The sequence below is a fragment of the Condylura cristata genome, unplaced genomic scaffold (assembly GCF_000260355.1).
Source record: "Condylura cristata isolate star-nosed mole 26May11 unplaced genomic scaffold, ConCri1.0 scaffold00022, whole genome shotgun sequence".
Taxonomy (NCBI): Eukaryota; Metazoa; Chordata; class Mammalia; order Eulipotyphla; family Talpidae; genus Condylura; species Condylura cristata.
The window spans coordinates 18,591,151-18,615,281 of NW_004567123.1; the positions used below are offsets into that span (position 1 = coordinate 18,591,151).

General features: G+C 41.7%; 1 protein-coding gene and 1 pseudogene across 2 annotated transcripts in view; one reads left to right on the forward strand and one right to left on the reverse strand.

Annotated features, from left to right (window-relative positions):
* Nucleotides 1-24,131, reverse strand: part of ACSS2 (acyl-CoA synthetase short-chain family member 2) — a 38,366-nt gene that overhangs the window by 932 nt on the left and 13,303 nt on the right. The window contains exons 3-18 of one of the 2 annotated variants that reach the window (XM_004687259.2): nt 12,530-12,621; nt 12,242-12,345; nt 11,919-11,991; nt 11,562-11,637; nt 11,311-11,425; nt 10,526-10,564; nt 5,360-5,497; nt 4,279-4,449; nt 3,852-3,985; nt 3,535-3,667; nt 3,397-3,453; nt 3,135-3,215; nt 1,910-2,018; nt 1,197-1,265; nt 704-880; nt 58-132 (exon numbers count right to left, since the gene is read on the reverse strand). In XM_004687259.2, coding sequence (XP_004687316.1) covers nt 58-132; nt 704-880; nt 1,197-1,265; nt 1,910-2,018; nt 3,135-3,215; nt 3,397-3,453; nt 3,535-3,667; nt 3,852-3,985; nt 4,279-4,449; nt 5,360-5,497; nt 10,526-10,564; nt 11,311-11,425; nt 11,562-11,637; nt 11,919-11,991; nt 12,242-12,345; nt 12,530-12,621 — 1,643 coding nt within the window. The remainder of the gene's footprint in view (nt 1-57; nt 133-703; nt 881-1,196; nt 1,266-1,909; nt 2,019-3,134; nt 3,216-3,396; nt 3,454-3,534; nt 3,668-3,851; nt 3,986-4,278; nt 4,450-5,359; nt 5,498-10,525; nt 10,565-11,310; nt 11,426-11,561; nt 11,638-11,918; nt 11,992-12,241; nt 12,346-12,529; nt 12,622-24,131) is intronic. The other variant, XM_004687260.2, reaches the window with a different exon arrangement.
* LOC105853936 lies at nt 7,518-9,395 on the forward strand (annotated as a pseudogene).

Consider the following 24,131-nt stretch of genomic DNA (forward strand, 5'->3'; position numbering starts at 1 on the left):
AACACCACTGGTCCTTAGACCATCCTGGTCCCAATCCCTTGAGACCCCTGAACATACCTGAGCGTGTTTTAGGCAAGCCAGGTGCATTCTGGATATAATCTGGTGTGGCGATGGGGCCAATCTTTTCTCTAACTATAACAGAAAAATCATTAAACATTTATTCAGTACTTTTAGTCAGATTCCCCAAAAACGAGGTAGGGATGCTTTTATTCCCAATCTATTTTCAATTCAAGGTCTTGCCCATTGTCATTCTTAGGCTTACTGCCTGTCTGTTCCTTTACCATCTCATTTTACCTTAATCTATCTTTAGGAAACTCAAGTTCCAGAAATAACCTGCTAGCATTGAAATACTACTTTACTAGCAGTGTAGCTTTGACAGGTGCTTTAACTTTCTTCATTTTAGAATAAGGGTAACAATAGGATCTATTTCATGAGGGTGATTATAGGGATTAAATGGATTAATTCATTTAAAGTATTGAGCTCAGTGGTGTCACAGAGAAAGAATTCTATAAATGTCAGCTATTATTATCCTAGAGGAGAGATTAGTGGAGACTGTGGGAAGAGGGCAGTAGGGCCCCTAATACCCCCTAGAATCTGTTTGTGGTTTGGGGAGCAAGCTCACTCTAGCTCCTTCCTAACAACTACTATGGTAGCTAGGCTATCAGGACAGACCCTGCCGTCCCTGCCTAGGGCAGCTCCTCACTCTGCTTCCTTAGCTCCTCAGTGAGAGTGGTGTTGAAGATGTGACCATCACACAGGGTGACAAAGCAGTAGAGACATTCTCCCTTTACAGGATGAGGGTGGCCGACCACGGCTGCTTCAGCAACAGCCTCATGTTCCACAAGAGCTGACTCCACTTCGGCTGTGCTCAGCAGGTGCCCTGAGAAGTGAAAAGAAGTGCCATAAGCAAGGTTGCAGCCTCTGCCCAGCCCCTGCTCCTTCTTTGTCCACACAGTCCTGATCTGGTCAAATGGGGCAGGCCATTCTTTCCTCACGTAACATGCTTCCAGCAGTGTCACGACCCAGATCCCTCTGCTAGGTACATTCCAGTGTTATTGCTATAAATCCTGGGCCCAGAGCTGAAGGTTGCACTGCAAGCATGGTCTAAACAAAGGCAGTCTGGTCTCTTGGAAGGCTGGGGTTGGGAGGTGCTAGACAGTGGGACTAAATGAAGAGAAAGTGACTTTGGTCCTCACCAGATACATTCAGCATGTCATCAATCCTGCCAGTGATCCAGTAGTAGCCATCCTGGTCCCGCCGGCAGCCTGGGAAGAGAAGACATTACAACGTAACCCCCCACGGCAAGATCATGACCCACACTACCAACTGCCACACCCACTACGCCTTGTAACAAGTCTTCTACTCTTGCTCTCAGGGCTGCCGGGCTCAAAGGTAGCCACACCTCCTGGTTACCCTTGTGTAGTCCTCATTGTCAGTATACAATAGTTAGCAAAACTTGCTTACCTTACACATGGAAATATCCTCTGTGCTTAGATCAGTACATAGACATAGTAGGTGCTCAACAAATATTTATGGATGAATGAATTGGCTGATGGACAGGCTTCATTCAAACTACCTAGTACCTAGTACCTAGTAGGGTACCCAGTACCTAGTAGAGTACACACGACCCATGTAATACACACTGCCACATGTCTTTAGCACAGGAACAGTGGGATCAGTTTCATTTCATATATCAGATATGTCAGCTGGCACCATACATACTACGACCCTTCCTATAATACTCATTGCTGCTCTTATATATAGACTTTCTCTGTACTTCTGCCAAGACACTAGACATTGACATGTAGAATACATTCACTTCTGTTTTTCTTCTTCCTTAACCATCTCTTCCAGAAAATAGAAGAGGAAGCTTGGAGGGAGGTGTGGGATGAGACTAGACAAGGCTCACCATCTCCTGTCACATAGTACCCGGGGAACTTCTTAAAGTAAGTGGTTTCAAAGCGTTCATGGTTCCTATAGACTGTGCGCATGATTCCTGGCCAGGGTTGCTTGAACACCTAGAGAGAAGGGAAGGCACAGTGGTGTTATCTGTTTTGCAGTCTTACTTAAAGATTGTCACAGCTTTTTTCTCTGAGGAGAAAATATCTGAATGCCATTCCTGAGAATAGCACAATGCAGAATCCCGACTCTGCCGTTTACTAGCTGTGTGATCTTGGGTATAGAACTTTACCCCTCTGAGCTTCAGGATCCTCAACTATATATAAAAAGAAGTCTTCTACCTCTGAAAGTTACTGTGAATATTGTATTAGTGGTGTGTAGACATAGTCTAGCACAGTGATAATCACTTGGTAAATTTGAGTCTCCTTTTTGGTAATCCCTCAAAAAAGCAGGCCCAGTTTGATAAAATGAAAACAGTTATATAAAAAAAGTGGGATCCACACAAATAATTATTGAACCAATTAATAACATACTGTAGCAGCAGAATGATAGAATGGACAGAACTCTAGGCTAAGAGTCAAAAGGGTCCCCCGCCCCCGACTCAAGTCCTGCCCTGCCCTTTTGTCCAACTTGTTAGTAAAACTGTGAAGTTGGGTGGAGAGGAGGGGTTGGTGGTCTCCCAACAGTAACTAATAAAACAATCGCTACAATAGCTGACATTTATCATACACTGTTAAGTTCTACATTAAACTCTTCACATATATTATTTAATCAATCCAGCAACCATAGGAGATAAAGATACTAATAAAAGCCTGTTTAGGTTCAAAGGGTTTAGGTCACTTAATCAGAGGTCACAGAAGAGGTAGGATTTGAACCCTGGTAAGCTGACTACAGTGCCTACATGAAATTTTACTGTTAAGAAGCCTCCTTTCTCACTAGAATGTTTGTTAAAGGAAGAGTTGGGACAAAGTCTAGACCCAAAAAAGTACCATCAAAAATCTTTGAGCAGAATCTAAAGGGCTCTTAGGATCTTTGTGGGGCAAAAGTTAGTGATGCAGGCCACATATACAGAAGGACACGCCCAAGGTTTCTCAGCAGAGGATAAACTCTCAACCATGGAGCTTTAGCCACAAGCAGCTATCAGGAGACCAGGTTCTAATCTCTGAAGCAAAATAAGTACTCCTTAGTGGCTCCTCTTCTCCCCCTCCTCAAAGACCCTAAAGCCAGGGCCTTACCAGATAACCTTCAGCTTCACCTTCCAGCTCTTCCCCAGATTCATTCAGGATTGCAGGAGCTACACCAAAGAATGGGAAGGTCTAGAAACAAATGAGAGCCAAGGAGAGGAGTGAGGCAACTCTGACCCAACTCTACTTCTATCCAGATGCCCTGGAGCCCCAAATTCCTCACATCAATTCAGTCTCTCACCTACTAGTTAGGGCAAATTCCCCAAGACCTTACTCTGACCTAGCCCAGGCCCAGGCAAGGAGTCTTACTCACAGCAGAACCAGGCTTCATGGGAATGGCACCCGGGAGAGGAGTTAGCATATGGCCACCCTGTGGAAATCAGAGAGCAGGGACTTGAGTCAGTGTTCCCAAATTGTCCCTGAGCCCCAACCTTCTGAGCCCCTGACTTACTGTTTCTGTCTGCCAGAAGGTGTCCACGATGGGGCAGCGCTGGGCCCCTACCACCCGGTGGTACCACAGCCAAGCCTCAGGGTTGATGGGTTCACCCACCGTGCCTAGCACCTGTAAGGATGCCCGGCTATGCCTTGAGCAGGGAAATGGAGGGAAAGGAAGACTGAGCACTGCTGAGAGCAGGAAGACATGCTCAAGCTCTTCTATCCCCTACCCTGTCCCAAGTCAGAGAGGTAGAACAATGGACTGGAAAAGACTGTGCACAAAGGCAGCACCCAGCTGAGGGACACCCATTGGGCAGCACCTAGGGGCCTTACTTGGTGACAGGCTCGTCTCCAAACTTCATGAGCATGCGGATAGCTGTGGGTGCCGTGTAGAACTTGGTCACCTTGTACTTGTCCACGATGTTCCACAGGCGACTCACGTCTGGGTATGTGGGGATACCCTCAAACTGATTCCAGTGTAACCAGTCATTTCTGGTCTTCCCAATAGTCCCTCCAACCCCCTACTGTAACCCCCTATTTTGCCCTCTCTGACCAAGCAGTTTCTCTACTCCATTACCAGAAAAGTCAAGAAGCCTTTGCAGTCAGAATATACAGCCCCCTTAGAACTCTTTCTCCAGGAAACAGAACATTATGTAAGTCCCCTTGCTTCTAGACCAAGTGGCCTTGAGAGGCCACTCAGGGTCATATTGTCCCTCTCTTAGGTAGGCCAGTTGGCCATGGGTCCCAGTTCCTTTCTTACCAAAACACTTGTGGCACCATTGGCCATTGGTCCATAGGTGACGTAGGAATGCCCAGTGATCCATCCAATATCTGCTGTGCACCAGAACACATCCTCCGCATGGAAATCAAACACATACTTAAAGGTTGTGGCCACATAGAGCATGTAGCCCCCAACTGTGTGTACCACACCCTAGAAGAGAAATGGGGCCTCAGACTGGGATCTTGTACTGGGTGGAGTTGGAGGAAGATGCTCTTCAGGGAGTGTGGCCCTGCTGGCACCTTTTTCATAACATCCATCTCTGTTTCATCCCCTTTTCCCCACATCCCCACCTTATACCGCACATGTATATTAGTCAGTCCATCACTCATACCCACGCCTTCGGATGGTATTTCTGAGTCACCCATATTGCCTTCACATATGTTAGCACTTCTAGTAGGCTCATATCTAACAGTGCCTTTATGCACGCATGACTACATGTTGAAAGAGTGAGAGTGGGGAAAAAGATAATCTTCTTTGCTGACTCCCTCAATACCCCATCCCTAGGAAAAGAGAGGCCAAACTGTTTCCAAAGGCCAAGTAAGGGATATTCCAAAGCATGTGAAGAGAATTTAGGGACAGAGTGAGTGGAAGGTAGTGACATATCTTTCAAGTAAATCAAAGAATCAGAGTTTTCTTAAGTATCCTGGCTCCCACACTGCCCTGGGAGATTCTAGATGTTAATAGTGTCACATATAAATCAAAGAGCCTAAAAGGAACCTTGGTGCCTACCCTAGGCCTTAAGTTGACAGGACAGCTCTTCAACTAGATCATATGAACATTGGAAGGAACATCAATGTCAGCCACAAGACTGATTCTTTTCTTCTTTTGGGGAACACCATGAAAGTCCCTATATGAATTATTTCACCCTGTTCCTCACTACCTAGTGATTGAGGATCTATGTATTCATGTGACTTACCAAAAGTTATTATGACATTTCCAAAACTCAGAATTGTGGATGAAAATTCATGTTACTAAATGTTTCCTCAGAAACCACTTCCCATCCCTTCATAGCATACAAGCGTATGTGCAAACACACACACACAACACACACACAACTTGCCTTGGGTTTCCCTGTAGAGCCACTAGTGTACAGAATGAAGAGTGGGTCCTCAGCATCACACCACTCGGGCTCACACTCAGCCCCTGCCTCTCGCATGAGTTCATGCCACCACAGGTCAACCCCCTTGTTCCAGGAGATCTGCGGGGAGGAGAAAATAGCAATAGGTGAGGGAAAACTAGGAGCAGTTTTCCCTATCAGTATCTGGGGATGCTGGGAGGAAAGAGGGGTCCTGCAAGAATGAAATGGGCAGAGCAAACAAAAACAAAACAGCAGACCTCCTGGGTTCTCCCAGCACTCTGCCATCCTCCCCCAGCTCTACCCCAGAGACCTGACACCTCACCTTGTCTCAAGCTGAGGAAGGTCCCTTAGTTGGTCCCTTTTTTTTTTTCTTAGTTGAGATATAATTGACAAATAATATTATATTGTCACATACAGTTTCAGGTGTGCAAAATAGTGATGCAATATTTGAACATATTGTAATCTGATCAGATTAGCCCTTTCTCATACTTCAGTTCTTATCTTAAATGTCACCTTCCTAGAAAGGCCTTCCCTGAACAGTATTTGGTAGATTCCCACCCCCACCCCCACACACACCCCTGCTATTATTTGTGATCACAGCATATTTTTTCCCCACACACCACATACTTCCAGCAATTTTATTTAGTTGTTTGATTACCGCCTCCCCAACTAGCTAGTGGCTACTATGAGGGCAGTGCTATGTCTGTCATTCTGTACCTTCTATCCCCAACCCCTATCAAAAACCTAGCACTCAAAATGCACTCAGTAAGTTTTTGTCGGATAAATATGCACACACAGGCCTGCACACACACATGCGTACTTATGGAACTTGTAGCTCCTTAGCAGGGACACAAACACCACACAATTCAGAAATGCAAAATTAGTAGTCAGAGCCTGTAGTTGAGGAAAGCACCTGACCCTGTTAGTAGCAAAAGAAATCAACAGCTCTTGGTCCAAGCACATTTTCTTGCATGTCCAGACCCTTCCTATCCTAACTTACCTGCCTTTATACCACTGGTATTACAGACATTTCCCAAAGACAGTTGCTTGAGGTCCCTCTCATCAAGAAACTGCTTTAAGTTGATGGAGAAAGTTCAAGTAAACAAATTCTCCCAGCAAAGGGATGTCCCCTATATTAAAGTACTTTCAATTAGTACTTCTGGATCTTTCACCCTGAAGTTTCTTTAATCTGTCTGTATCACCTATGTAAACAACCAGTTTTCCAAGTCTTTTTTTTTTTTTTTTGCTAAGTAAAGTTAGAGTCCCTGAAATTGCCCAAAAATTACACTGGATTTTAATACCAGTTCTGTCACTTCCTAGCTAAATGTGACCTTGAGCAAGTCATTTTACCTCATCACCCTTTTTAAAAATAAGGATAATAACCATTGCACTAATGGTCTCCAGGCCTTGGAGAAAGGTATTACCTCCTAATTGAATTGTCTTTGGGGGAGCAGGGGAGGTTGTGGAGAAGACTGGTGAATGTCCTGGAGATTAATTTAAGGTTATAACAATAGGAACTGTTTGGGCTTTGCTTTAGCTGAGAAAGCCCTTTCATATTCATTCTTGTGTGTTCAATGGCCCTGGCTAGCAGGTAGACACGCTAGTGTAAGAGAACACCCTACTTCCATTATACGACTGTATACTAATTTATTGATGTATATTTGGTTATAAAATCCCAGTATATTAGATACATACTTTGATAAATTATAAAATTACCTATAGCCACTTTATTCTTTTTTACTCTGGAGAATTTGAGGTTTCTGGCATGCAAGCATCAAAAGAATGACAAGCCCAGGCCAAGGGTGGTGCCATTAAAAATAAAAAGAAGAAAAAAGAGAGAAAAGGTACCACAAGATAGAAAATACAAAAACACTTAATTTTTGCTTTTGTGTATAACCATAAAGGTCTATAAATGCAATATCACATGGATTTTTTTTTCTTGCTGAATGATTATTTTAAGGTACAGGCACTAATGAATTTAAGCAGAACTGTGTCAATACTGCTTTGAGTAAATGTTGCTGGTCTACTCTACTGGTGTGAATGGTCATAGAAAAGGGATTATTAGGTACTTGTAAAGGCAAAGACCCTGAGGCCCTGCAGTGAGGGGCTCTAATCTTATAAAACTGTTTCCTTTGTGGGTATGTGGTAAGAAGGAGGTTGGGGGAGGGAAGACTATAGGTGTGGAGCTTATAACCAGCACCAGGAAATAGGGTGAGCTCACTTAGAAGTGCAAACATTGATTGTGAATTAGGTGTGTACCTATGAGGATCCAGAGCTGTGAACAAGGAAAATGTTTGAATTTTCTGAAACAAAAATGCAGGAATTGGCTTTTGATCTCAAGCCAGGACAGTCTCAGGAAGGGAGGCTGCCAGTTTTGAGAGAGGAACATGAGGAAGCACCTAGGCCATATAGTTGAGGAGGGCACCTGCAAACTGCCCAGCTTTGCTTTGAAGACTGCTGATGGGGTTTGAAACCCTGCCAAATTTCTGTTGCTTTGACTGCCACTTTCAAAACAATATACATGGACTTCATAAATCATTTTTCTGCTGTTTGCTTTTTTGGTAACAAATTGCTTTTATCTCCAAGAAACAAAAAACAGGAGTCTATAACCTAAGGGTCTCAGGTATTAAGAATTAAAATAGTTACTTTCTGCATGTGGATGCCACTGAATAAGCATCATAAAAGTCTCCCTTTCCTCTGCCATCATATCTGAGTCAGAGGCTCCCAAGGAGCAGGAACTGCTACTGAAGCTCTTCCTTGAAGGTTTAAACTCGGAAATAACTGTCAAGAGTCTGTAAAATCATTTTGAGTAATGAGAACACTCACAGACTGTGGTGATGACAGACTCAAACACCCAGCGATCAGAGGCTTTGGGTTTGTCATGCCACAGTGGAGGAGGTAGATGCAGCCATAGACGCAAGGCTACATAAGGTAGGTGGAAGAGTTGTGGAACCAGAGAGAAAAATTCTCAAAGACCTGGTGCCTGTTTAACTGTGAAAAAGTTTTTTGTTGATGGCATTAAAGAAGACACTGAAGAACATCACCTAAGAGGTTATTTTGAACTGTATGAGAAAATTGAAGTGACTGAAATCATGACTGCTTGAGGCAAGGGCAAGAAGAGAGGATTTGCTTTTGTGACCTCTGATGATCATGATTCAGTAGACAGGACTGTCATTCAGAAATACCACACTGTGAATAGTCACAACTGTGAGGTAAGGAAAGCCCTATGGCCAGTGCTTCATCCAGCCAAAGAGGTCAAGGTGGTTCCGGAAACTTTGATGGTAGTTGTGGGGGTGGTTTTGGTGGGAATAACAACTTGAGTTGTGGAGGTAAAGGTGGCTTTGGGGGCAACTGTTGTGGTGGTGATATGGTGGCAGTAGGGATGGCTATAGTGGATTTGGTAATGATGGAAACAATTCTAGAGGTGGAAGCTACAATGATTTTGGCAATTACAATAATCAATCAATCAATCAAATTTCGAAGCCATAAAAGAAAGAAATCTTGAGGCAGAAGCTCTTTTCCTTACGGTGGTAGAGGCCAACACTTTGCCAAACCAGGAAACCCAGCTGTGTTGGTTCCAACAGCAGTAGTGGCCATGAGAGTGTCAGGTTTTAATTAACTGCCAGGATATAAAGCTTAGCAGGAGAGGAGAGCCAAAGAAATGATAGGGAAGCTACAGGTTACAAAAGATTTGTGAACTCAGCTAAGTACAGTAGTGGCAGGTCTTGCTTCTATGAAGAAGACATGTTTTAGATGATACTCAAGTGTATGGGCAAAAATTCAAGGGCTGTATGTGTGACTAATTGTGTAACAGGTTATTTCACTTCCTTCTGTGGAAAATGTAAAGCATTCTACAAAAGTTTTAATGTAGATGTTATTTTTATAGCCATGCTGTTCATTGCTAAATGTAGTAGTCTGACCATGATGCCAAATAAGTGTGTCTTTACAAAAAAAAATTATAATAGTTTATTTCTCTCCTTGTCTCCCTGTAGAAGTAACAACCTGTTTACTGTTAAAAGCAATAAAAGCTAATATTTATGTAGTAGTTACTATATGCCAAACACCTTAAATATATTGACAAAACCTATCAGGTAGATAAGTTATTATCCTTATTTTACAGATGGGGGAAATGGAAGCAATACATTTGTAACTTAATAAGTTACTTGCCCAAGCTCACATAGTAGCTGGTTACACAGACAGGATCTGAACTCAAAGTAGTCTGTTATTTCTTTGATGAGAAGAGGTTTAGGTCCCTGCCTCAGTTTTAAAAAGAAAGCAGTGTCCCCTGGGAATCAGATCTGTCTCTGCTGTGTAGTGAGAATGAGAAAAAGGAGATTTAATTTACCATTAGCCTAAGAGGTGACTTGTAGCAGACTATATTATAGCATACCTCTATGAAGATGGTAAATCTCAGAGTAGTAGATTTTATGTTATTTTAGTAAAGGAAGTAGTTTCCTTTTAAAACATGTTATCACCTCTCCATTACTGATAAAAAACTAAAGCTCAGAGAGGAAAGGTGACTTATTCAAAATCATACAACTAACAATTGATCCCTGGACTCCAGGCTCTATCTCCCCTCTATGCTAATCTGTTTTTAGTCCCACTTAGGTATCTCCAGTCTCAGAACCATCTACAATGTGATTTTTGTTCTGTGTAGCGCTTAATTATGTTAGAGTTTATGTGCAGATTGTAAATCCTAAAGTTGTCTAGAAATGTATTTAGGAAGCTTCTCTCCTGTCTACTAAAGCCTAGGTTTTCATTTATAATACACATCTAACTCCCAGACTTGATGGTGAACTTCCAAAGTCAAGATCTGTACCATCTCTGTCTACCCTTCCTCCTACCTTTCCTGGCTCTGCCTCAGCTATGTGTATAGTAGAGATTTTCTGAGAGATGGCTTGGTTGCCTTTTGCACGAAGGTCCTGAGCATCAGGGGAGATATGGGATGTCTGTTGCAGCCTCTCTGAGAGCCATACTCTATATAGTTCAGAGAGGTAGCAGTAGGCATTTGGTCTTATAGTGACTTAGAATGTAAAGGGGAAAGGGATTAGGTCTGCCAGCCGCCTCTATGTGTGAAACAGGCAAAGAGCAGGACATACAGACAAGCGCACAGGGAAGCAGTGCCCAAGGCAGTGCAGAGGTGAATACCTGGGGTCGGATGTACTTGGATTTCTCTTTCGGCTTACCCTGTTAAGAGCCCATGAAAAGGGTGGTAAGCATGGTCCAAGTAGGGAAGTGGGAAGGAAAGGTCAGTATCCCCCAAACCTTTGGTTGCCGCCTTTCCCTCAGGTTCCCCTCTCACTGGTCCTCCCAACCTCCATTGTCTTAATCCCATTTCAGCCAGTCCCTATACACTCAGAACCCCAAATGCACTAGTCTACAACCACTGTAGCCCTAAGAGCACTCAGGGCCCCTCAAGTCATGGAATCTTAGGAATATACTTTCTCATCAACCCTAGAGCTTTCATCCTTCATGCCCTGTAGACCCAGAGGCCACCAATGGGCTTTTCCACAAGGTACAAGGAGTGCAGAGTTAACAATGGCCATGGATTGAGGGCCAGAACCTGGTCCTTCCATGATGGGACGACACAAGTAGTCCACACAAGTAAGCCACAGGTTAGTAATCAAGATGTCTACAAAAAGTCACCCAAGTCAGCCCATTTCCAAGCTACCCAAGTCTTGTGGGTCCTTTGTGCCCATCAGGACGACAGTCCCCCTCACAATCTGTCATACTAAATTCTCAAAGCACAAGGAACTCCCTACTTGTATTCAAGGTCAAAGTCCCCCAACTCCCAACAGCCCTGCCAAAGGAGAGAGTCCTAGGATTGTTCCCAGAATGTCAGCATTATGATAAGAAACAAAGACATCAGGAGGTTCAGGGGCAGGAAGAGAGAGATTTTAAGCCCAAAGAGGGCATAATAGTAATACACTAACCTGCACATCTGGGCATGGCCTCTTAACTGGGGGGGACTGACTGGGAGGGTCACCTGTGCCCAGCTCAGCACGCCCAAGGTGCTTAACCACAATGCACCGTCTCACTGGGAAATTCCTGGAGGAAAGAAAAGCATGCAGTGTTGGACTGAATGGCTCCAAAGAATGTAGCAGAACATACTCACCCATCTCATTTAGGAAAAACAAAGAGAGCCTGGCTCTCAGAGCAAAACCCACTGGCCAAACATACTTACTTTTCCTGACACTTTTCCAGGGCCTCATCGACCAGCTCCTTCAGGTTCACAAGCTTTTCACCCCTGTAGAAGGCATCTTTGGAGAACAACAGACATTTCAGGCATTAGAAAGGCAAGACATTCCTAGTCACTTAATCCCTAATGAGCAAAATGTTCAGAGTCCTTCCTGAGTGGGATTCTTAATTCGGATTCTTCTAGCTGATTTGAACTAACAGAGAATCAGCTAAGGTGGAACTAAGAGATTAAGGGAAGGCATTCCTACCCTCTATGCTGAATAGCCCTAAATACCAAATAATTGATTGGAGACCAAGTCTTGAGGTGTGGGGTTTCTGGAGAAAGGATAAGAGAATTAGTCACCTGTAGTAATAAGAAGGCTGCAGCTGGAATCCAGGATCCGTTCACACAGAGACTCTGCAGAGAAGCCTGCAAACTATGGAAGGGAAGAAATACTAAGACAGAAAGAGGACACCTAGGGATTGAGTGAACAAGGAAAGGCATCACTCATAAAACTTTCAGGGTCTCTAAACCAGGAATCTAGAAGAAACTAGATATGTGATATGTATCTATGACACAAACATTTCAAACTCCTTAGTCTGAGTCTTAAGATTCTCCATCATCCAGACTCAACCTACTTCTCTAGAGCCATACCCTCACCCCTTTTATTAAACCCAAATTCCTACCACGATGGAGTGCAGTGCCCCAATGCGGGCACATGCCAGCATGGCCACCACAAGCTCTGGGATCATGGGCATGTAGATGGCAACTCGGTCACCCTTCCGAATTCCTGCAAGTAAAGAACACAGACCATGGTTCATGGACCTTTCCTGCTGCCACTTGCTCCCTCCTATTCAGCTACCTCCCATCCAATTGAATTTTTCTGTTCCCTTTATTCATTGTCTAATTCAAACCAGCTCTCAGATACCCCCAGGCTGGAACCCCCAGTCCTCTTCCTGTTCTCTCACACTCACCCTGTTTTCGGAGAACATTGCTGAACCGACAGACTTGGGTCAGAAGCTCCTGGTATGTGATCTTGGCAGTCTCCTCTGGTTCATTGCCTTCCCTGCCATACATCAGAAAGAAGCAAGCAAAAACAAAAAATAGGAACAGTCATAAAATCCATTTAGTAACATCAGAGCCTGGGAATGTCCTGTAAGGATGAGCCATCTGCTATTACACCTTGAGCTGTTAGATCTTTGACCTCTCAAGTATACTTTAATCACAAGCCATGTGCCATTGGAAAATATACTGTCCATCTCTGATCCTCATTCATGATAAATGATAAAATGGAATGATGGTTCCTTTCTTCCATGCCAGGGATATAGTAAGGAAAAATTATATCACAAAGGTGATTCTTCCTGAACATAATGTCAAGATAGCTTTGGTGGGATCTCCACATCACTTGCACCCAAGTCACCTTAGAAACTTATTAAAAAGTAGATATCTGGGGGCCCTCCCTGGTGGCGCAGCGGATTAAAGCACATCACTGAGAAACTAAAGCCACTTCCCGCATGAGTTCGATTCCCGCCTGCCCCGGAGGTGACCACATGGCGTGGCAGACCTCTCCTGACCTGCCCGCTGCTCCCCTCAGCAGTGCACTTCGTAGATCTGCCTGTTCTGCTCCACGCTCTCTCTCTGGTGAAGCCTCTCACCACCCCTGAGCCTCTGGCCTGTAACCCAGTTCTGTATGCGCAAATAAATAAATCTTAAAAAAAAAAAAAGTAGATATCTGGACCTAGCTCAGACTTAGTAAATCATAACTACAGGGTCCAAAAATATGCTTCTTTACTACAAGCTTGTGTGAATAATCAATAGGTGACTCTCACATCTGTTTAAAATTTGAAAATCACAATCCTTTCTCTGCTGATTTCTGTCTGCCTCTTCAGCCTTATCTCCCACTCTTCCTTAGACTTCAACCAAATTTCCTTCAGTCATTCCTTTTTGTTTATTTACTTATTCAACAACTACTATGTGTTGTATACATATATAGAATTAAGACACTAATGAACAAGATAAGCAAGATACCTGATTTTGTGTGTGTGTAGAACTGGGATACAGTCCAGAGGTGTGAGTGTGGAGTGAGAGGATTCACCAGAGACAGAGCAGGGAGCAGAACAGGCAGACTCACTGAAATGCACTGCTGAGGGGAGCAGCAGGTGAGACAGGAGAGGAGGTCTGCTACACCATGTGGGTTAGCTCCCTGGCAGATAGAACTCAAGCCAATAACTTGCTAGCACTGAGACTTTAACCCCTGCACCACCAGGAGGCCCTGAATTAAATGTATTGAATTTTAATTCTGTTCAGAGAGAGATAAGCACCTTACCAGTCTCTAACAAAGCACAGGGTGGCAGAGGTGGGAAAGAACTGATTTAACCACAAGACAGGCCTATTAGATACCCATATACACAGATATATATATATTTCTTAATTCCACTGAAAATTGCTTTTTTGTTGAAGTAATATTGCATTGTAACATTTCATTAGTTTCAAGTATGCTTCATTAAAACAACACATGTACTCAGTATATTAGATTTAAGTCTATATTTTATGTTTTTTTTTACTGAGTATAACAATATTCAATAATCTGTACAAATCTTAAGTATAGAACTCAGTCATCTTGCTTTTTAAAAAATTTAACAATATACCTTGATATTCTTCACCAGGACCTATAGTGCTGTTTCATTTTCTTGATCATCTCTATAATGTCCCTCTATTGTGCCATAATTTATTTCATAAATAAATGCTTCAATGAACATCTCTATTTGTGTCATTTTATTTACTTGCAAGTATATCTATAGAATGAATTATTAGAAGTGACATTGTTGGGTCAAAGGATGTGTACATTTTAAATATTAATAAATGCTAGAGAACAACTCTTTAAATGTCAGAGGCCTCTCCCTGGGGACAGCTAAGACCTGAGTAGTAAGAAGTAGGCAACTATATTAATTCTTGTGTAGAATATCTTGGTCAGAAAGAATACTGAAATTTGGAAAGCACTGGGCAGTAGAGAGTTTGACCTATTTAAAGAACTGGAGCATAGTGAGCAAGAAGGAGGGCTAGAGTGAGGGTACACAGCAGCCAGAGCACGCAGGACCCGCTAGGAAATGGTAAGAAGTCTGAATTTTATTCTAAGTGGGTTCTTGCTTCCCCTACACATAAAGCTCAGATCCTCCTCCAAACTTTTGATCATGCTATTGCCCCAGCTAAGAATGCCTTCTCTCCTCCTCCAGGCACCAGCACCGTGGAACCTTCCCTAAGTACTAATGGTTGCTGTGTTTCTTCTCCTTCCTGACTACCCAGATCACTTAGAGAAGGAGGAAACTGAAACTCAGAATGATGTAGTTCGGCCAAGATCACATAATAATGAGTGGCGAAGCCAAGAACAAATCCTCAGGTCTTCTGATTTCAAGTCGGGACTCCTTCCCCTCCTAATGTGAAGGACAGGGACTAGCAGGGAGGTTACACAAAAGATTATCAACCTCTTTCCATTTCCTGGCTCAGTGTGTCAGTTACTATCCTGGCCTTGGCTTAGCTTTCTTAGGGTTGAGACGAGCCAAGCACAGAGAGCTCTCTAAAGTGAAAAGGAAACAAAAGAGAAGAAGTTAGCAAATAGAGACAGAAAAGCCATTTCTGTAACTGGCTCGTGAGAGCCACAGAAACTTCAAAACATCTCCAGTAAAGGCTAAATGCTGACATATACCATGCACCTATGTCCCCACTGTGTATCACATACCAGCTCACCTGTATGCCCTCAGCTGCACATATATGGATTTACAAACACTATAAGCATACAAGCTGCTTATTTGCACACATAGGCACAAATAAGCATCACTTATATGGAACAGGACTCAAACACGGCCCATTTGCAAACGCATGCACTGTATTGATGTAGCCGCCTGTGTGCACCGCTTGCCTCTGCACTCACTCAAATCACCCTATTCTTTTTGGAACCTCCCATTAGTTTAAATTATCTCATGTATTTTATTTATTTGTATATTATGGTGTCTCACTGTTCCATATTATCAGAGACCTTATCTGTCTTGTCTATTGTTAACATCCCTAACAACTAGAATGGAGCCTTTTTGTGGACATAGAAAATGCACAGGAACAGATAAATACAAACTATACAAGAACAGCCTGAGTCACTTGCAGTTATACCCAAAACACACACACACCCCAGAGTGTACATTCCTCTCCCTCCCTCTAGGCTTACATCATACACTATTTATGCAGGCACTTACTTCTTTCAGTGTCATCTTTCTCTGACATACATACCAGATTGGAGCCCCTGACTGGTTGGGAGAGAAGGACAGAATGCCAGCCTAAGGCACAATCCCAAACCCTCTAGGATGTTAGAATTTTTCAAAGAACAACTAATTTAGTCCCCTAACTCCAAAGAGATCCAAAAAGGGCATCTGCTGAGCTCAAGGTCACATGTAGGTTGTGGCAGAAAAAGAACCACAACGCTGGGTCTAGGCTTCTCTTCTCTACATTTGATGTTATACCTCAAAAATCAATAGGGTCCATGCAGGTGATGTCAATGAGTAAAGCAAACCATATGAAAGAAAAATTATATAGAGACAAGAAATAGTTCACTTCCCTCCTAACATTTCTATAAGAAAACTGTAGCACAAGTTCAATGGCAGGCTTAGTTGGGGGGGAGGGGAATAGGAAAGTGAAAGGACTAGAAAACAGGAGAAATCATGCTCAGACATAAGGAGGCAGGTAGCATTTAAACTTAACTCCTTGTCAACTTTGCCCTCTGAAAATAAGGGTTCAATATATACAATTTTTTCAGTTCTTTAAAAGAAGACAGGAGTCTGCTTTTGTCAAAGTTTGTGAATTTTTAAGTGTTGACAAGTAATTGTTTTAAGGTTTTATTTATTTATAAAAAATGCTCATAGCCAAGCTCAACAGACTGAGAAATTGCTCAGAATAGGTTTCTTCCACAGTCTTTTTTTTTTTTTTTTTTTTTTTAAAGATTTGTGCATATAGAACTGGGGTACAGGCCAGAGGCTCAGGGGCGGTGAGAGGCTTCACCATGAGCGTGTGGTGGGGGGTGTGGGGGTGGGTGGGGCAGAACAGGCAGATCAACGAAGTACACCGCTGAGGGGAGCAGCAGGCGGGTCAGGAGAGGTCTGCCACGCCATGTGGTCACCTCCGGGGCAGGCAGGAATCGAACTCATGCGGAAGTGGCTTTAGATTCTCAGTGCTGTGCTTTAACCCACTGCGCCACCAGGGAGGGCCTCTTCCACAGTCTTTTAAGATTGCACATTCCAGATCAATCTTGTCCTGTATTTTTTCTGTGTTTTATCTTTTGGGTTCTATTGTTAAGCAGCAAGTTAAGAATTTGGCCCTGTGGGCATCCATGTGATAAACACTAGCTGCTGTTTGACTAAGGCCTTCATAAATGATTGTTCCAGTGTCAAGCTCCACCCCCAAGACTGGAGCAAAGGAAGAATTTGAGGTCAATACCAACCAAGTCTGAATTAAAGCTGTTATTTTTCCTTTGTGAGGGCATTCTGTATCAGGGCTGTGCTGTGTGTAGAACCAAAACTCTGTGAGAGTTAGAAGAGGAAGTGTCAAGTTTTGCCCCAAGAACGTTGTATAACCGTACTATACAAATCTTCTGTCGGCTTGAGCCTAACTTGATACTTCCGGGGTTCTCTTAAACTGACTGCTGATGTCCACATTAGCATATATCTGATCACCTCTGCTAAATACTAGCCCTGCTCCCCTGTGTAAATTAGATTTTTAGCCCCTCAGCTTAGGGAGATAAAACTCTACCTTGCCCTGCTAGGGGTAGGGTCAGTGAAGGAAGTCAAAACTTAGAGACTAAAACTGGCTGGAAACCTCTAACTCAAAGAATGTCCTGAAGGAATTGGCCTCTATGAGAACCCTGTGGCCCTGGAGTTAGGTATTGCTTTTATAGGAACTGCCTTTAATTGAACTACTAAAGAAGCCAAAATAGACCCTAGGAAAGTGAATTGAATATTTTTCCTGACTGGTATTTCTTTTCAAATTCATTTGCTTTTATTTTCCCCAAAACTCTAAACTTTGACTATTTTTCACATTCTCAGGACGCCTGGTTAGACAAAGTTTGATGATTCAGAACAGACATGGGCCAAGAAACCATGGGATTAAGTGTGTTGAGTCCAGACAAATGATTTTTTAATATGCTATCCAAATTTAAAAAGAAAGTATCGTTCTTAAAAATTTGCACAATAATAATGAAGCAAAAATAAAAACCTGCTGCAAAGTTAAGAAAAAGAATAAAAAATGTTTTAAATGCTGCAGTCAAACAAAACTATTGAGAGAGTTGGCTGGTGAAATACCAATTAGGAATCTTTGCTAAAGACCAAACTTCTTCCCTTTCACCCGAAAGGCTGCATGATTGATTATGTGACAACACAAGGTAATTAGTGACTAGGTCTGATCTCATTTCTTCCTCCAGAGCCTTCTCAAACTACCACATCTTACATCCCCCAAGTTCACTGTAACTCATTACTGACTGAAAATATAATTAAAAGTAGACTACTTCTCTTTACATCTACTTCTACTCTCTTAATCCAAAATTCCCATCAGATTATATCACTCCTCAAAATGCTCTCAGATTTTCCCTTACCATTTTGAGTGAATGCCAATGTCCTTACAATGGCCTACTGTATGATTTAGTCCCTCATTTCCATTCTTTCCTCAACATACACCTGTTCTCTCTTCCTCACTCAGCTTCGGTTACATGTATTCCTGTTTGATAAAAACATCAAGTGCACTTCAGAACTTTTGACCTCAACTTGGAGTATTTTTCCTCCAAATACCTGCATCACTTTTTATCTTGCTCTGAATTCCCGCTAAAATTCCTGGTTCTCAGGTCAGCCTTGACTATCCACTATTAGAGCCTACTCCTTGTGAACCCCAACTGTGCTGAACTCAAAATTAACACATTCCCAAAGTTTCTTACCTTCTCTTTCTCAATCCCCAACCTAAAGCTGAAAGTTCTTTCCTTACTGCTCTGCCCTTCCTTACTGCTCTGCTCTCCCCATGCCCAAGCTTTTAGCTCACTTTCCTGGCATACCCAAGTCTCTCACAGGGCTGGGATCATATCTTCTCTATCTCCTCCAAGCATGGATGGCACAATAAATACTTAAGTCAAATCATTGAAAAACTGATACACATACACATATCTTATTATAAATCAATATCACACCATGTGATTCATATTGACTGAAGTTTGAGGTGGCCTTGAAGGCCCTCACAACTTCAAGTTACTTTGACTCTGTAAAATGAAAAAAACAATGTCAAAGAGTTTTATGATCCATAAAGCACTGCACAAATCTGAGGCACTGAGATGTAAATATACCCTCAAGTCACTTTCCCTTTCACTAGGGAGCAGGGAGTGGGAGCAATTAACTTGACCAAAACAAATAACTTGACCAATTAGCAGCCTAATGTTACCTTTGGGTACTCCTACCCTGGTAACAATGAGAAGGGCTGAAGGAGTTGGAAGGAGGCACACCCCGAAGACTGAATCACAAATCACCTACAGTGTCAGCAAAGGATAGGGCTTTTGGTGTTTACCACCCTTATTACCACCCTAATGCACAGAGATGGAACACTACACCCTTGAGGTTCCACAGCATATTATTCCAAAGTAGTGTTGTCCTGTATGGTAGCTGTTAGCCACATAAAGCTATTGAACACCTGAAATGTGGCTGAGGAACTAAACTTTGAATTTTATTAAATTTTAAATATTGACAGTCTCATATAGTCAGTGCTAGAATTTAGACGTCTCTAGTTCAGGGTTCTCTTCTTCTAATGACACAGCCTCCAACAAAAGAGGGGCTATTGTTTCCAAAGCCAAAATTAGCAAAAGGAAGAAAATCCAGGTGAAGAGCAGGAGCCCTGAGAACTCTGGAGTTGAAATTCACGAAGGATTGATTTTAGAATATGTGTAGTCCTCCATGAGAACTGAAAACATAATTCAAACAAATCTGTAGCTAGGTCTCAGGCTTCTGACTTTCAGGCTAGGGTTTGTTCCACCACCACTTTGGAGTAAACCTACATGAACATGAAAAAGCCTCTTTCCCAAGAATCTCCAGGAACACAGTGAGAAGCAGAGGAGAAAGTTCCCTTCCACTTAGAGCTTTAAACTGTGTCACGGTCATTCCTACCAGGATCTCTTCACTATCCTCAGACTTCTTGAAAGATCCAAAGCCTCAGGCAAGAGAAACCCACACATCTACCTTTAAAGTACTTGGCAGTGCTCAAGTATCACAGGAACAACTTTAGATCTATTTGTTCCTACAGACATGGGTCCTGCTCCCTCTCCCTCCATCTTCTCAATTCCCCCCTCCCCAGAAATAACAAAAATATATTGTCCCCAACATTTCCTTCCTAAATAAAATTCCGGGTCACAAGCAAAAACCTTGCCCCCCATTAGATTGTGAACTCTATGAGGAAAGGATCAGATTTCTCTTGTTTATTGTTATATTTTATTTAATATTTTTATATCTTATATATTGTTACATCTTAGAAGACTGTCTTAGAAGACTGGTAAATATAAATATCCTTAAAAAATTTTTTATAGGCTGCTGCTAGAAGCTGGTAGATTGTCTCAAGAACTTGGCACGCCACACAAATAAAATAAAGTTTCTGTCAGTTTGAGATGCCACACTTAGGATTCTCTAACTTAAATATATGGAGGTTTAGGGGACTTCCTGGTGGCACAGTCTCAGCACTATCCAGCAATGGCCAGCCACTGTGGCATGAGTTCAATCCCTGGACAGGGAGCTGACCCACATGGCATAGCAGACCTCTCCTGTCTCACCCATTGCTCCCCTCAGCAGTGTATTTCAGAAGATCCACCTGTTCTGCTCACAACTCTGTCTCTGGTGAATCCTTTCACCACCACCACCATCTCTGCACCTCTGATCAACACTCTAGTTCTTCTATGTGTAAATAAATAAAAATACATTTTAAAATATGTGTATATATGGTAGTTTAGAATACCTAAAATAAGGGAGAAGGTCATTCTCAAGAGTATCAGAAACTAAAATTCAATAAGAGAGGCTTGTATGATGGTTCATTTTGGTAGATTTTCATATATTTAAATAGCATGGTCAAAAGAACAACTACTGGTTTCCAAAATGGGCCTCTAGTCAAAACCCCACAGAAATGCAGATGTTGATATGTTTATAGAAATGTTTCCTACAAGGACAACCCTAGATTATGTGTTCTTGGGTGAACAGCTTCAGGGTCTTATTTCTTTTATTTAAATAAAACAATGATATCCCAGCTAGTAAAACCACAAGGCTTTTAATAAACAAACCAGATCTTAGAACCCTAGATGAAAGCTACATCACAAAAAGATAATAATGAAGCTGGCCTATGTCTAAGGTTCTGTACAAATTCTCTTGTCCTGTCTCTGTTTCAAAATGCCTAGTGCCTAAAGTCAATACTATTGGCCCTGTGTGCTGGTTTCTTCCAGGGTCTGGTCCCACCTTAACTGATCAGCCTCAGCTATGCTGTTCTTCCAGGCCCACCTTCACTTCCAGCTAAAGCTCTTTCAGTCCACGGGCAGGAATGCTGTGGTAACAGGGAAAAGAATGGACATAAAAAGAACTCTGGATTGGAAATCAGGAAAACGAAATTTTAGGTCAAACCTTTCTAATTCTCACAATTTGACCTTTTATAAATAATTTCACTTCTCTGTACTTCAATTGCATTAACTCTAAATGAAGGGAATATATCATTAAGTGTGCTTTCTAGGTCTTTCATTTTTCATTCTGGATGAATCAAGGAAAAAGATTGCTAAGTGAGAATCAAGATAAGTTTCACAAAGAAGATGGCATTTCTGCTTCTTAAAGAAGGAGCAGAATTTAAGATTGGCCAAGATAAGGAAAAAGAATAGACCAATTCAGAGAGAAAAAGAAATGTTAACTTAAATGTAGAAGCAGAAAAACACAGACTAGTCAACAGCCCAATGCCAATCCTGAATAACATGTTCATCTCTCAGTGATGTTTTCCATAAAGCAAAGGTTATTTGATATAAAAGACTATACTTTGTATTGCTATGTCTCTCCCATTCTTATCTTTTTTTTTCCAATTGAGTGTCAATGATATAAATTGATATCCACAGTTTTAAAAATATCCTTACTTTATGAAAATTTTCACTAGCAACTATTTGAAGGCTCCTGCTGTACATAAAATTTTTAAAAATCTCAATGATGGTATAGAATAAAATAACAACCAAGTCAGTGTATACTTTAAGATGAATTGTATTGGTTTTAAGAAAAGGGATAATGTCAAGGACATGAAAGTCAAATAAGAACTGGGGTGCTATTCTACACTGAAGGAGACTAAAAAGACATGACAACTACATGTCACATGATTTTGAACTGGACACTATTGGGACAATTAGCAAAACTATGAAGTTTGAAGATTAGATGGTAATGGTGATCAATACCGATTAACTAATTTTGATACTTGTGGTTATCTAGGAGAAAGTGCTTATTTATTGAAAATGCACACCACACTATTCAGGAGTCTGTCACATAGTAGCTGAACCGTCATTAAATGGTTCAGAGGGAAAAATGGTATTTGCAACTTGCCTTTTTTTTCCGTCTTTTTTTAAGGTTTAATACAATTGTATTATCTGACTGGAAAATTAGACCATTCACCAGTTCAAGAGGGGCTGAGTAGGCTTAATCCTCCTTTCATTGCCAGTTTTAATCCCACCCTGGCTGTCCTTGTGCTTTATCTTCACCAGGCTTCTTTGTATGGAGAGCAGAGGGAGATGTTAAATGTACTTCTCAGAGTCCTGGTAGACAATAAAGGGTGAGAGGTCCATTGTCCTCTTGTAGACCTGGTATGAAACCTGGAGTTTAGCACTCAGGCGCTTGTTGGCCTAGATCAAACCAAGCTTGATGATTTCTCCAAAAACCTTCGATCTTCAGGCCCGTGATGTAATCCAGTTTTATCTTGCCCTTATCAACACCTGCATGCAGATGTGTTACTGCAGCAATATGTGGCCTTGAAACAGAGGTATGCATCACAGTATCTACGAAGATACTTAAGAATCTTGGTGAGAGTAAATTTGCCCACCAGACCTCTTGTTTTTTCCAAGTCCATATTTGACCTTCAGCTTTTGAGGTAGAATTTCTTAAGGGGTCTTCCCAGGGTCACATACATTTTATGACAATTTTTAAAATTCCAAGCCACAAACATGTTGGCTACTCTTGCTGGTCTGCCCCTAAAAGCAGGTCCTAATAACTGATAAAGAGCTGAACTTGAAGCTTTTCTATAAACTTAAGAGTGTTTTAAGACTTTAAATTTAACAATAACACAGACCAGGGAGGACTCATAACTACAGTCCCAAGTGCTTAAATTTTACTCTGTTGATTAAAAAATGGCAAGAGAGCTCCTAAACTAAGTTCAGTTCAAAACTTCTTGTATACTAAATTCTCAACTATGGAGTTATGGAAATGTACAATCTTTACCAGAGTTACCACCTGACAATTGGTGCCAACTGCTTACAAATCACAAAAGTGAGCAAAAGGCTAGTTCTTACTTTCATAAACTGAAAATATTTCATTAGAGTAAACTAAACTATCCACTACCTAACACTGATCCTGGGAAATAGTGAACAAGGAGAATAAGAAAATGCATGAGTAGAAAATCACCAGAAGAACGAAAAAAGAAATAACATTAAATATCGTCAATCATGAGACACTTCTTAGGAATGGGGGCCTTTGAGCCAAGTTTGAAAAGAGGTTTAGTGTTTATCAAAGGAAAGAAGAATGTTTTGGAATGACAGAAAAGTCACATGAGACTACCAGTCTGCTTAACAATGTCTGTGGACATTTATGATGCATATGGGTATTAGCACAACCTCATAGCAACAGATCTTTTTTGTGTGTTTTCATCTTTCATCTCAGCCAATCCTTGTGCAATCTTTTGAGATAGGCAGGACAAAACTTGCTAGTCCCATTTGAGTTAGGAAACTGAGGCTCAAAAAGGTGTTATCATTTGCCAAAATTTACAAAGCAATAGTTAGAACTTCTGCCAGGAGAGTTTCTGGCTAGGTTTTTTGTTTATCTTCATATGTACATAATCAAGAAGGTGACCTTTTCAGAATGTAACTCTGATATGTTATATCTTTATTGCAACTTTTCATTGATTCCCTAAAACTGGTCATAGTAACAATTTTATAACTCTGTGTACGAAACACAAATTCCTGATCCTTCCCCAAAGCTTCTACTCTGCTTCATCATGTCAACTAATTGAAATTCTACTTTTCCAGTTGCTCAGACAAAAAGAAAAACACTTTGATTCCATATATTCCACATCAAGTTCATTAGCAAAATCTATTGACTCAATCTTCAATATATTTCAAAATTTGACCAATTTTCATGACTATTGTCAGTGCTGCCTTACTAGTTTGCTTGTTTGTTCCTTACCCCCAAAACCTATTCTCACGGTAATATATAGACTCTCTCTCTTCTCTCTTCTCTCTCTCTCTCTCTCTCTCTCTCTCTCTCTCTCTCTCTCTCTCTCTCTCTCTCTCTCTCTCTC